At 42.5% G+C, this 12,663-nt stretch overlaps 1 protein-coding gene across 8 annotated transcripts in view; it reads right to left on the bottom strand.

Annotated features, from left to right (window-relative positions):
- Positions 1-1,651: 1,651 nt before the first annotated feature.
- fam13b (family with sequence similarity 13 member B) overlaps positions 1,652-12,663 on the bottom strand; it is a 47,051-nt gene continuing 36,039 nt past the window's right edge. For 4 of the 8 annotated variants that reach the window (XM_081383498.1, XM_081383499.1, XM_081383496.1 and 1 more), the window contains 10 exons: positions 11,204-11,414; positions 10,991-11,129; positions 10,700-10,781; positions 10,209-10,358; positions 9,499-9,719; positions 7,736-7,819; positions 7,542-7,637; positions 6,990-7,255; positions 6,274-6,375; positions 1,652-3,569 (listed from right to left, as the gene is read on the bottom strand). In XM_081383498.1, the coding sequence (XP_081239624.1) occupies positions 3,446-3,569; positions 6,274-6,375; positions 6,990-7,255; positions 7,542-7,637; positions 7,736-7,819; positions 9,499-9,719; positions 10,209-10,358; positions 10,700-10,781; positions 10,991-11,129; positions 11,204-11,414 (1,475 nt within the window). In that variant the 3' untranslated portion in view covers positions 1,652-3,445. The remainder of the gene's footprint in view (positions 3,570-6,273; positions 6,376-6,989; positions 7,256-7,541; positions 7,638-7,735; positions 7,820-9,498; positions 9,720-10,208; positions 10,359-10,699; positions 10,782-10,990; positions 11,130-11,203; positions 11,415-12,663) is intronic. The other 4 variants (XM_081383503.1, XM_081383502.1, XM_081383500.1 and 1 more) reach the window with 1 other exon arrangement.

The raw sequence follows: 12,663 nt of genomic DNA, 5'->3' as shown, positions 1-12,663 counted from the left end.
GTTGTATTGTATTAGTTTAAATTTAGTGACGCACATTTGTGAATTTGTCAAATAGATGGGTAGTTGTGCACATTAATAATTAGCACCAGGCCTATTCATTTGTAGTTGTTTGTGTGTGGGTTATGAAATGCTTAAAAACCGCGAAAAGAAAGTCTCAAAATCCAAATGAATCAAATGAGATCGACTCAGAAAAGACGTCAATGAATGCACGCGTGTCACCTGATCCACACATGCACATCTTCTGTGTTGCATGCGCAAATGATGATACACTAATACAAAGGAAAACATTTGTATTCACAAAAATGTCTCTATTTGTACAAATTGCTTCACATTCATTCAATTTTGAATTTTGCACACGCAAGTTGAAAGGCATGGATAAAACATTTCTGCAACATGTATCAAGTTCCGCTGTCGTAAATAATTCCGCCGCCCGCAGCCTACCGTCGCACGCACGCTCTCTGTTTATCCAGCACAGGCTTGGAATGAACGATGTCCACAAACAAGATAGAGTATGTTGCATGATTTCACGAAAGTATGATGTATTGCGACATCAGAAACGAATAAAAACTAAATAATGACTATTGTAACGCTTGACGTAAAGCAAGTCAAATTTGTAGTTTTCTTATGTCTCATTCGAACTACAGAAACGCGACCCGGTTTGGCAAACTTGCATAGTGCGGTTATAGCAGATATAGGGACGCAAAGCGGCTCCAGAAGTGCCTTTCACGACTTGATGAACCACTGATACGATTTTGGAAACATTATCTTAAGGTAAAAAATGTTCTTTAGTGTTGCTTTAAAAAACTATGTATGAATGTGTGCAGTATGAATTTAACACTTACCATGTTGCTGTTATCATGTGACCTACCAGTGTCAGTTATGTAGCTTCACCTCGATCGAATGCACACTTAAGAATTTCGAATTCTGTGTGTTCGGACATACTGCTCTGTTGGTGTACTGTTTTTCGCATTCTAGTAGTTGAGTATTTGACTTAGGACGACGCGTTGTTCATCCATGCTTTTTTAATTTTAGGATCACAAAGATGGCAATGCAAAGACAGTTTTTCCACAACTTGCCACTTTAAAATATCTTGATTTTGAAATCCTCAGAGGCAACTCTGTCGTTCTGTTGCTGGAATAATCCTGTGTTCCCACGTGATATCGGTGGGCGGGGCTAAAGAGGCAATGACGTAGAAGTAGGCGTTGATTTTCTTCTGAGGAGGCGGTCTTTCATCGCACCATGACATAACAATGTGACAAAATCCAGACTTAACATTTTCTGAGCTTGGTTTCAATTAAAGCAAAGAAGTTTTGAGTTCCAAAACTTGCAGTATATTTTTATAATACAATGTCCTCAAGTCAAAAGATCAAGAAAAAATGTATTTCTTTAATTCGTGACCCCTTTAAAAGTAGGCTACTTAGTACAAAATGACTGGCAGGCAATGAAGGAAAGCCTTGTTTTGCCCTCCAGGTGGGTGTCCTTATAAGGGTGTGACATCTTGTGCAAACTATGACTGGATTTCACCGTAATGGCAAATGTGAGTGTACCTTCTTCTGTGGCGTCATTATGGTATATATTGAGGTTTTTGCAGCATTTGTCTAATATTTGTAACCCCTACAGGCACAAAAAAGGCATCAACACAAGCAGGCAATAATACTCACAAGCTGTTTATTGAAAATGCACCTACTGTATACAAGAGGCCTCTCATTCCACTGATACAGGCCTCAATGCTAATTTATTGCTTAATTTTCATGGCACAAAAATAGAAATACAAATTTTTGCCATGCAAACCTACTACTGACAAGCTTTTACAAAACAGGACAAAGTAGGTGCTTCACTAATACAGAGAGGAACCACACTGTTTAGATGAACTGCAGGAAGCGAGACGATAAAAAACGAGAGTACAAAATAATGGTCATAAAAAAGGACAACACCACACAGTGAGTGAAAGATGAGCCAGAACGCGTCAAATAAGAACCTGCACTCCCAGCCTTCACGTGCAAGTAGTGTTTGAAAAATCCAGAAACACTAGGAAAACAAAACTCTGCATTCCCAGAATGCTGTGCAAATAATCTCCATCACCTCCTCCTGTCACGATCACATCTTCTCTTTGAAAGCTGACATTCAGAACTATCATACACTTGATAAATATTTCACCTCGACAACAAACCATGCGACCCCATGTAAATCCCGCATCCCTCCTTCCTTATCTCTTAGATAAGACTTTAGTACTCAGTTGTTGTGCAGTTCCCTATCAGTTCAGCTCAATGCCTGCAGGATTTAAGCCGGCAGCTGTAAAGTGACCATGACAGATCAGATGATATGCTGAAGAGTGATGCTAAAGACTCCCAACATGTGGAAGAAAGCCATCCAACACGTGATTATGACCGCATATATGCCACATCTGGAGTCACGGTGACACTGCAACTTCCTAAAAAGTCCAGTACAGAGTCTGTAGTTATGTAGTTGAAGAGGTTCTTCTAACTTGCAGCATTACTGGTCACAACAAGATGCTTAGTTGAACGTGTACACACTGGCAAACCATGAGTCTAGGAGGTGAGAAAAACTGATAAGGACACATTAACATGTATAAAAAAACAAACTCCATCTATTCATACTATCTATAGTGTCAGAAATGATCTACCATGTACCACTGTGATCTAATATTGAAAAACCGTTTGTCCGTTTGGCATATATTCGCTTTCGTCGCAGCAGCCTTTAGTCAAATGTATATTACAGGTGTGAACATAGTAATAGAGCTGACATACATATGTGTCATTTACATATGAATCAGGAAGAGTGTGTGACAATTCAGCTGGAGTTGCTTTCGTCAGTCTGATCAAGTGATCCGTCATTACGGAAAAAAAAAACAAGAGCACCAGCTTGATACAGGAGTCCTCTGATTTGTAACCAAAAGGCGAGGGGGCGAACAACCTTATTTGATAATTCACTGTGCCGATAAGCCTTAAATCAAGAAAAACACTGAAATATTTATGCCTACATACAATATTATATAGATATGTACAAGTATACATACACAGAACCCAAATCAAACCCTCAAATAGCATAAAGACCCCCATGAATTAGGGAGAGGAGGAGTATGATGTGGGTGTTTGAAATATGATGACCATCTCTGTGGTCCGAGGAAGAGTTCAGTGCTTGATGTCCACATACACATACTGATGCCATCACTCAGTCCTTTGTGGATTCTCAGTATGAGAAAGCTCAGTCAATGTAAAAGAAAGACAAAAGTCTGAATATCAAACTCAGGGGAGGGAAATAATTTCATTCTTCCAGTATGTTACTTTTTTAGATGACAGCACAAGGGTTTCATCTTCTTCAGCGGCTGAGTGAGGAGGAACGACAGTGGAAGTTGATGGACTACAGTCAAGATGTCAAGTTGGTTGGCCCGGCCTGATCTGATTGGCTCCTGGAACTGGGCGCTTTAGATGGACTTGGATGAATCCTGCTTACTGATGAGGACCTCCAGAAGCCGCAGTTTGGCTTTAATGCGCTTGTACTCCTTGTATTCGTCCATCATGGGCATGCGATCTTCCTTCTGAACATTCCTGTGGGGGGAAAACACATTTTGGTTGAGAGCAAAGCTGACATGATGCTTTCGTCCAACATAAACCTTTTTGTGTGTGTAATGAGAAGTCTTTAATTTGGTAACACTATTTTACAGTGTCATGTTTACATATGTTACATGCAGTGTACAAGACAAATGTTACAGTTGTTACTGCAAACAATGTCAGAGGAGACTGAAACTATCATGGCAGTTTCTGATTACTTGTGGAAGAAGAAACCTACAACCACAAAAACCCTTAAAACATTTTAAATTCCTTTCTGTTTTCCAATGCCACTGTGATTTGTTTCAGGGCAAACAATATAAGCAAAATTGTGTTTAATCAGTGTCTTCAAAATCTTGGTTGAAAGTGATTTTTTTTTTTTATCTTGATTAATCACATAATCAAGTGAAAATAAGCATACGCCATTTATCTTGTTTAACATGTTCATTTTGTCATAATTTGCTATATTCAAAATAAACCATCAGTTTGAAGAGAGATTCTCACAAAAACAGATTTTCAGCAAGCTTTCATTCAAAGTAAATTTAGGTGTATTTCCAAAAAAGGACACGTGGAGAATAACCACAACAAATAACCAAATGATATAAGGAGTCCATACAATTCATCAATGTATGCATACCAAAGCACCCATGAAAAAAAAAAAAAAAATAGTATTTTAGACAAGTCAAGTTGATACCAAACCACATGGAGATGCCAAAAAAAACTAAAACTGCCACAACAACGTGAATGTATTGAAATGTATCTGTGGATATTTACAATGTCAAGAAAGTGCACATGCACTGATTGTTTACGCATCAATATAACAGACTCACGTATGATTACTGTACAACTGTACGCCACCGCAACTGTTACATGCATGTGTTTCGGTTCTGTTTTCCTTGTGCCTGCCAGTTTCTCGGTTTGTTTGATTAATCTTCTCGTTCACCTGTGTTCTCATTAATTATCTTGTTAGCTCTTTAGTTTGCTCTGTGTATTTAAGCCCTCAGTTTGAGTGTTTCCCTGTCCGGTATTGTTTGTTAATATGTAGTTTTGACTATTTCTCCTACGTGCTCTCCTTTTTCATTAAAAAAACTCTGTTATTTCTCCGACTCATGCGGGTATTACTACATGTGACAGAATACCGGACCTAAACGGTTTATTATATCGCCGTTTTTCTTCCCTTTTTTCTTTTTTTTTACCCCTTCTATGGACCTGCCCGCTGTTCAGCTGCTCTGCCTGGAGCAGGGAGACTGTCCGCTGGAACACGTGGGACTTTCTACATCTAGTGTGCTAAACGCACTTCTCCCTAAGGCACACATTCCAGCGGACGGTCCTAAGGAAGACTTCGCCGCATTCATGGAGTGGGTGCTGGTGAACAATGATTCTCCATTTACCATCGGCCTGGCTGAGGACCACACCAGCGCCGGCCAGTAGAAGGGATTCTCTGGCTCTGCCTCACGCCTCGGAAGCCATCGCTCCACCGCGGCCTGTAGACCCATCGGCTCCTCCCTCCCTCGGCTCCACCAGAAACCATCATCCCTCGTCCCACCGGCTCTGCCTTAGTCAGACATCGTCCTGCCTGCACCTTCGCCTCCGTCTTTGCCTTCGTCCTCAGTCCCACCAGTTTGGCATCAGTCTTCAGGTTTCCTGGTTCCACCTCGGATGCCCGTCGCTGCAACTCCACTTTTGTCTCGAGTGCCAGCAGTGTCACGTGGGCTCTTTGCCTCGTCAGCTCCTCTTGGGTCTCCATCTCTAACAGCTCCTTCATCAGTCGTCCCCAGGGAGTTGTCTGCCCAGTTTCCAACTTGGCTCCTCCCTCCCTCGACTTCGCCCTAGAGCTTCGTCCTGGCTCGTAGGACTTGGTTTTGTCCCGCCCCTCTCAACGACCTCCATCCTCAGTTGCACTAATTACGGCGTGAGGACGTGCCTTTTCAGGATGGGGCAGACTGTTACATGTATGTGTTTTGGTTCTGTTTTCCCTGTGCCTGTCATCTGACCCATTTCTCAGTTTGTTTGCATAATCATTCCATTCACCTGTGTTCTCATTAATGATCTTGTTAGCTCCTTAGTTTGCTCTGTGTATTTAAGCCCTCAGTTTGAGTGTTTCCCTTTCTGGTATTCTTTGTTTTGATGCGTAGTTTTGACTATTTCTCCTACGTGCTCTCCTTTTTTATAAAGACTGCGTGTATTACTACACGTGACAGACAGTTTGAGTAACAACTGGCCATATGGCGGTGGGATTTGACGTTCTGTTCAGTCTTTATTTCAACGCAACGCAAGCTATTATCTCTGCCATCTCTGATGTAATAAGCCTGCGTTATTTGCGTTCAATTATTTTAATGTGTTTTGGGAATGGATTTTGAATTTCTCGCATGGGTTAACGCTTTAATGTTGACAGTCCTAATATATCAAAAAATATATATATAGGGTTAGGGTATATATAAAAAAATGAAGTCTAGGATTTCAACATCTAAAAACTGTTCATCTTTGGGCATCATTTCTATAGTAATTCACTCAATTTGACCACATCTTAAAAGATATTTAACAGGTGCTACTAGGAGAGTACAATAGAGTGAACAATAAGAGGCTGATGCTCTGCAGGCTGGAAAATAATGTGCCTTAGGACAAGTAGGACAAGAAAACGTCGCACATTTCTACTGGTTTACCAATTCAGTCAGTATATCACACCTGTCCAGGTGAGTCTTACCTGCCATTCTGTTGGTAGAATTCATCTTCAAACTCTCTGATGGTCCTCCTCAGTTTCTTCTTCTCTGCTCTGGCCTTCCATAGCTGTTCCAGGAGCTCAGGCCTGTGGGATACAAGTGGTGTTAAGTTGCTGGATTTCTATATATGGAGCTATAACTCTCCTGATTCTACAGCAGTAGGAAACTGTGTACTCAAAACACTCCTGAGCAGGAAACAACCTTTGAACAGCATGACAAGTGCACAGCTGAGGTCAACTCAGATTGGTAAAAGTTAGTAACAAGGTGACATGGATCTCAGCGGCACCAAATACAGTATACTAGACTTAGATCTGGCTGCCTGAGCAGTTGTTTTACTTCATACCAGATTACGGCATGATCCAGCTCGAGGCTTTCAGGCCACTGACTCCTGCAGATTTCCAGGCACCTGCCAAGCTCTTTTAATAGACCTCATATGACTAGAGCATGAGCTGATTGCTGCTCCTACCTGATTAACTGGGGGACAGAGTGTGTACATGCGCATGCACATGCACATAAACAAGGTGTAGAAATCAAGTTCTCATTAACTCTGCCAATGTGGACTTTAAACCCGAGTCCTGCTGGGAAATTCCAGACTGAGGACAATTCAGATGAAACAGCATTTCCTGTTGACCTGTATACTGTTCAAGGAGCGTTTAGTGAGGAAGTAAAAATCAATTTAGATTTTCTGGTCAACACTCACATTGAGGAGGCGTTGGAACTGGACAGACGCAGATCAAGATTGAGCTTCCCAGAGTTGAGGACGTTCTCCTGAGTGGGCTGCTGAGAGCTGGGCAGGGCTACTGGGTCCATGATGATTTCCGAGCTCTCGCTCTGCATCTCTACATTTTCCTGCTGGCCCCTGCCCTCCTCCTCCTCTTCTTCTTCGATCTCACCACAGAAGTGAGCAGTTTCGCCCTCAATAATGGGCTGTAACATTTGATTGCGGCGTTTGCTGGAGGGAGAAGCCTGTGTGAGAGAGAAGAACCTGGTTATTCTGATTTCTCTGCGTCAAACACGCATGGATGTCATACAATCCGAAAACAACACTAGTTCCTGTTTCAGCACAACAAAGGAGTGTCAGCTTTAATTTCGCTATCCTTTCAGATTTCAGCCACTTTCAGTATAATTCATAGAATATACAAAATATATAGAAACTCCAGACTTGGTTTCAGATTGCAAACACTAATTATATATTATTCATATATAAACTCCCAAAGGGTTAATGTGGGTGTGGTGAGAAAGAGGAACTTACTATGATGGGGGTGATGCTGACACGGGTGAGCATCTGCTTGACCAGACGATATCTGTCATACAAGGGCTTTACAATCAAGCGCTCTTCTCGGGTCACCTGTAGGGAAGACTTTTGTCAGAGCATTGTGTACATGAGGACAATTTTTCTGCACGCGTGCGTGTGCGTGTGCGTGTGTGTGTGTGTGTGACACCTACTGGGCGCCCATGAAGTCCCTCACAGTACAGAAGGTTCTTCTGCAGTACAGTTTTCTCACTAGCAAGCTGCTCCTTGGTCATTTTCTGTGAGAGCAGAATTAAAGCAGAATTCTCAAATTAGACATTAAGGCTGGATAAACCACACAAATTTTAATATCTGAACAGATTTTAAAATGTTAGGCATCATACACTTTGTAAATGGTTTAAGAAAAAAAAACTGGGTATCAATACACTAAACGATTGGCACACTACCAGACTCCTTGCCAGGAGACACATGACAAATGAAAACAATGTGTTCTAAAATCTGCAGAAAATATCAAACATGTTTGATTTTCTCCAACTGGATGGAATCATAGTTTAAGCAGGATAGGAAATTAATGGGGGCTTGGGGTAAATAATGCCCCAAAAATTCAAAATATGCAGGCAAAAAATTCCCCCTCACAATGAAACAAAATTGATTACGATGGCGGTTAAAGTGAAATCTAAAAATGAATAAAAAGTGTTTATTGCGGCATTGCATTAGATCTGCCCACGTTGCACTAAAAAAAAATATTTTTACGCTTCATTTTTAGTGTTGAGCATTAAAAACAATCACAGACATCTGTTGAGTGCATGAATGTTTTTTTCTTAAATTCTGACCCTGGTCTGAATTTAAAATATATCTGTGCCTATCATACACTATGAAATTTTCAGTGAAATCTGTCAACTTCAGCTGCCCAAAATCTGTAGACTAGCTCTGACTCTCTGCAACTACCATGTAAAGACCCTTTCACACCTAGTGTGATTGAACGGCGCAAATATACGATGCGATGATGCTCTTGAATAGAAGCAGATCCCTATGAAGCTGTACACACCGGGCACGATCAAAAGTTTTGATAACCTGTGTCAACACAGAAGAAAAGTATTCTGAAGATTCTAGAGAATGTTGAGTTCTTGTTATCATTGGTGTCTGAGAACAGTTTTATTCATATGTTCTTTATACAGTTTATCATTTCTATTATTTTTCCACTGAACTATGCGATCTGAAGAGCTTGAAACAACGTACAGAGCACTGTTTTCTTCCGTGCATGTCTGTTATGAGTCAAAGAGCTCATTCACTCTAGAGCTGTCAATCATATTATGTGATCATAAGTCCTGCCCTTCCGAATGACGAAGCTGTTGATTTCCTCATTCTGAGTTCTGCATAGGTTCCCACTTCCCACACATAAAAAACCTGAGAGAAACGTTTCTACAGATGAAAAATAAAGCCAAACAAATATGTTATGTTTGTGTTTTTCATGCGGCTGTTTATTTTTATAACAATAAAGAATAAGAAATGCTTACATGAGAAATGCTTAATTCACTTTATTATAAAACACTGCAAATAATGCACATCTGCCTATTATTTAATCAAAATCCACTTTAGATTACACTCGATGATGGTTTCTGTGTAGTACCAACGTTTATCTTTAATTTACTGTTTTAAGTTGTGCAGCGGACGAGGTTAAAGCCAAATGGGAATACCTACGAGATGCATACATGAGGAATTCGGTCGCATTCTCGGTCAGCGCCACCAATCGCGCAGGTGTGAATTAGCTGAAGGCAATCAATCGCGTCACGCTCAGTGTGAAAGGGCCTTAAATCAGGGGTAATAGTTTGTACAAAAGCCATGTAGCGTATTCCAGCCATTAAACGTTACAAACATACCTTTTTGAGAACTTTTGATTTGACGAGTTCTAAATAAATCAAAGCTGCTAATTAAAGTTAAAGAAGCTGGAACTCACTCTGACGTCCTCCGGCCAGCCGTCCTCGTCTCTTTTGGTTTGGATGCAGCGCTGAATGAGCTCCAGCGTCTCTTCTCGGGTGGGCCGGTGTTCCCGTGCCTCGCTCTCCACAGGGCCCTCGTGAGCCGACTGATCCAGTGTGGATCCAAAGCTCTTGGGCAGAGTGTTACTGCGAGGACGCGTCTGTGGAGTCAGCTCACTCTCAGCCTTGTGTTTGGCATCTGGGTAACAGAAGGAGACACAGAGAGAAAGACAACTTTAGGAGACCAGAAGGTTTGCTGGTCGCTGCGGACATTTAGGGTGGAGTTGGCCACCCTAACTGAAAGAAAAACAAGGTCATTGATCAACCCTACTCAGCATCACCAAGATCTGAGCAAAGGTCCACAAGTAGTGCACTGACGACCTCACCAGGTACAATATCACACGCCCAATTTTCATTTTCAGTGTACTCAAAAAGAGCAGAGGAAGCACACAGAGCTCGGTGACTGAGAACATCCTGTGAGCCCTTGAACCTCAGCACCTATCAAATGATAACCCTCATAAACATACACTTTAGATGATTAAAGAAGCTGAGACACGTGGCTGAGAGCGTCCCGTACGGGGAATGCATCTGCGAGACCGCGGTCAGAGAGACAGTCAGAGAGAGAGGAGAGCAGAGAGTGTCAAACTCAAGTGTTGAAGTCTACTTACTGCTGCTTATATGTACTTACAGAAGTGGGGCGCCTGTCTAGAGGCATTGAGGGGGCGTGACAGTGTAAAATGGGGTGTGTTCGGGACGGAGGAAGAGGACGAGTGGCATCTGTATGACTGAAGCACGGCCTGGTGCCTCAGGGAACCTTTTGGGAAGAGGTGCTGTCGTCCTGCCGATGCGGGCCATCCGAGTTGATTTAGTTAAAGAGAAAGAGAGACTTTATACGACAGTGCACCTCTGATGGGGGGCATCAAATGGAAATGGATGATGGGAAGTGTGGGGGGCCAAACACAGTGAGCGGAGGGGTCTCTGGTAGAGTATGAGGGTGGTCCCATGAGAGAGAGCCCCAGAGCCTCTACAGACATGCAGTGCAACTCCACACTTCTCCACTCTGCCCTACAGGGGACAGGGGAGCAGGCCCGGACCAAGACTGCCCAATAACGGTATGACACTGACAATCACACACTCCACAGCCAAATCGCTCCCCTGCTCACACAGCCACACTCTTACCTTTGAGCTGCTTGCGGATTTTGGTAAGATCAGTCATCCACTTCAGCACCTTTGGATCAGCTGCCTTATCAGCGTGAGAGGGCTGCAAATGACAAACAGCATTATCAATTTAATCGATAATCGTTCTTTTGCCATTTGTGTGGTACTTGTCAGAGCAAGCATTGTGGGAGCAAGTTAATGGTTTTGCTATATGGTCGCTAAGGTGTTATAAACAATTGTTGCTATATGGTTGCTAGGGCGTTCTGGGAGGTTATTTAGGGTGTTGCTTGTGTATGACTAGGTCTTTCTAACCTTGTAGTTTCTCTCTTTTTCAAACTGTTCCTCAAAGTGCTTAATTTTCTTCTTGAGGTTCTGGAGTTTCTTGGTGAGCTGATGGGAGACAGTGTCTCCCTTCAGACTGTCTTTGGAAGAGAGGGAGGCACGGCGAGGCCTGTGAGACATGACATAAGCATGAGTTTGATTGTCAGGGTATCTGAGTATAGTGATTGTGGTTACTCTGCTCACCTCCCACAGGACAGGGTTTTGGTGGAGGAGGTGGCATCGTGGTCCTGCTGCAAGAACCGCTGACTGTGGCCAAAGTCCAGGAACCGCCGGGCCAGTAGTGGCTGAGCATCCTCTTCTAGAGGCAGGGGCATCATGCGGCCTGCCAGCGGGGACAGTTGGGCCTCCCCTGACTCGGCCTCCTCTTGCCATGGCATGAACACTGGCACAGGGTCTGCCAAAGACATAGACACATACGCTGTCATGCAACCAACATCATCACAATGTTTGTTTTTCCATTAAATACATTTCAAAACAGACTTAGAAGTTCACAAACAGCCCTAACCTGAGGTCTTAATGATACATAGTGAGCGAGCAGGACAACACTGTGTTATTTGGCAGGTGACACTTCTGGGTAATAGTGCACAGTTTAATGTCATCCACTCTGGCAAACGTTCACACACACATACACACACATTTTGGAGCCAAAATATTTAAAGAGCTTAACTGCTGCTACATCAGCAATGACAGCCGTCTTTGTTTATCGTGCTTAATGCAAGGAAACATGCTCAGAGCAGAAGTCACATTGCCCACATTGAATGTACCGGACCTGGGCTGATCAAATTTACACTGCATAGATGTCTGACATGGTGGTTGATTAGGAGAAAGATGATGCATTTGCTGATGGCAGATGGTAAATAGTGGGAGTCAGCAGGTCCAACTGGGTGTGTGTGATGAGCCGAATGGTTAGTCAGAGTCAGCGGGGGTGCGTGTGTGTGAGAGGGGAGGGGGATCAAACTAAAACTGAGGGCGTTTTCACACCACTGAACTTTTAGCACAGACCAGAGTCTTGGTCTTTGTGAACTTGGTAGGTGTGAAAGCTAGAGTCTGTTAGAAAATGAATTCAAGTTATTGGACAGTTAAGGCCTGTTCACACCAAGAACGATACCTATAAAGATAATGATAACATCCAAGCAAACGAATGACAATGTTCTGTTTATTATAAGAGTTATGTCACCAGCTGCTTTGAATGCTCAAGCTCTTTAAAGTAGGACAGATTCTGATTGGCTGTCAATGTTCTTATCCTTCATCAGCAGGGGGGGGGGGGGGGGATGTCTTTATCATTATGGTTGTAGTGTGGACTTCCCTATTCTCAGAATTAGAACAATTATTAAAACTCTATAGTTATCATCCTTGGTGTGAAAGGGTCTAGTCAATACGGCCTAGTTTTTCTGAAGTAAATTACTTTTGTACAATAATACAATAAAAGGTCAACATATACAATCGGGGCCTGCTAAATGCTACTTGTCTTGAAAGAAATCACTTTTGGAGAGAAACAACTGCATCCACTGCAAGTGCTCTGGGTGCACGAGTTTTGGTAGTTAAATTGGGAAGCCAAAAACACTTCATTTTAGCGCCTGATAGGTATTAACAGAGGAACTCGGTGAATGATGTTGAAAGTGCACTGTGGTTTTGAGGTCAAA

Source organism: Scardinius erythrophthalmus, assembly GCF_964197995.2.
Source record: "Scardinius erythrophthalmus genome assembly, chromosome: 13".
NCBI classification, from domain to species: Eukaryota; Metazoa; Chordata; class Actinopteri; order Cypriniformes; family Leuciscidae; genus Scardinius; species Scardinius erythrophthalmus.
The sequence above is the reverse complement of the archived record's forward strand: the minus strand, read 5'-3'. Positions and strand labels throughout refer to the sequence as shown.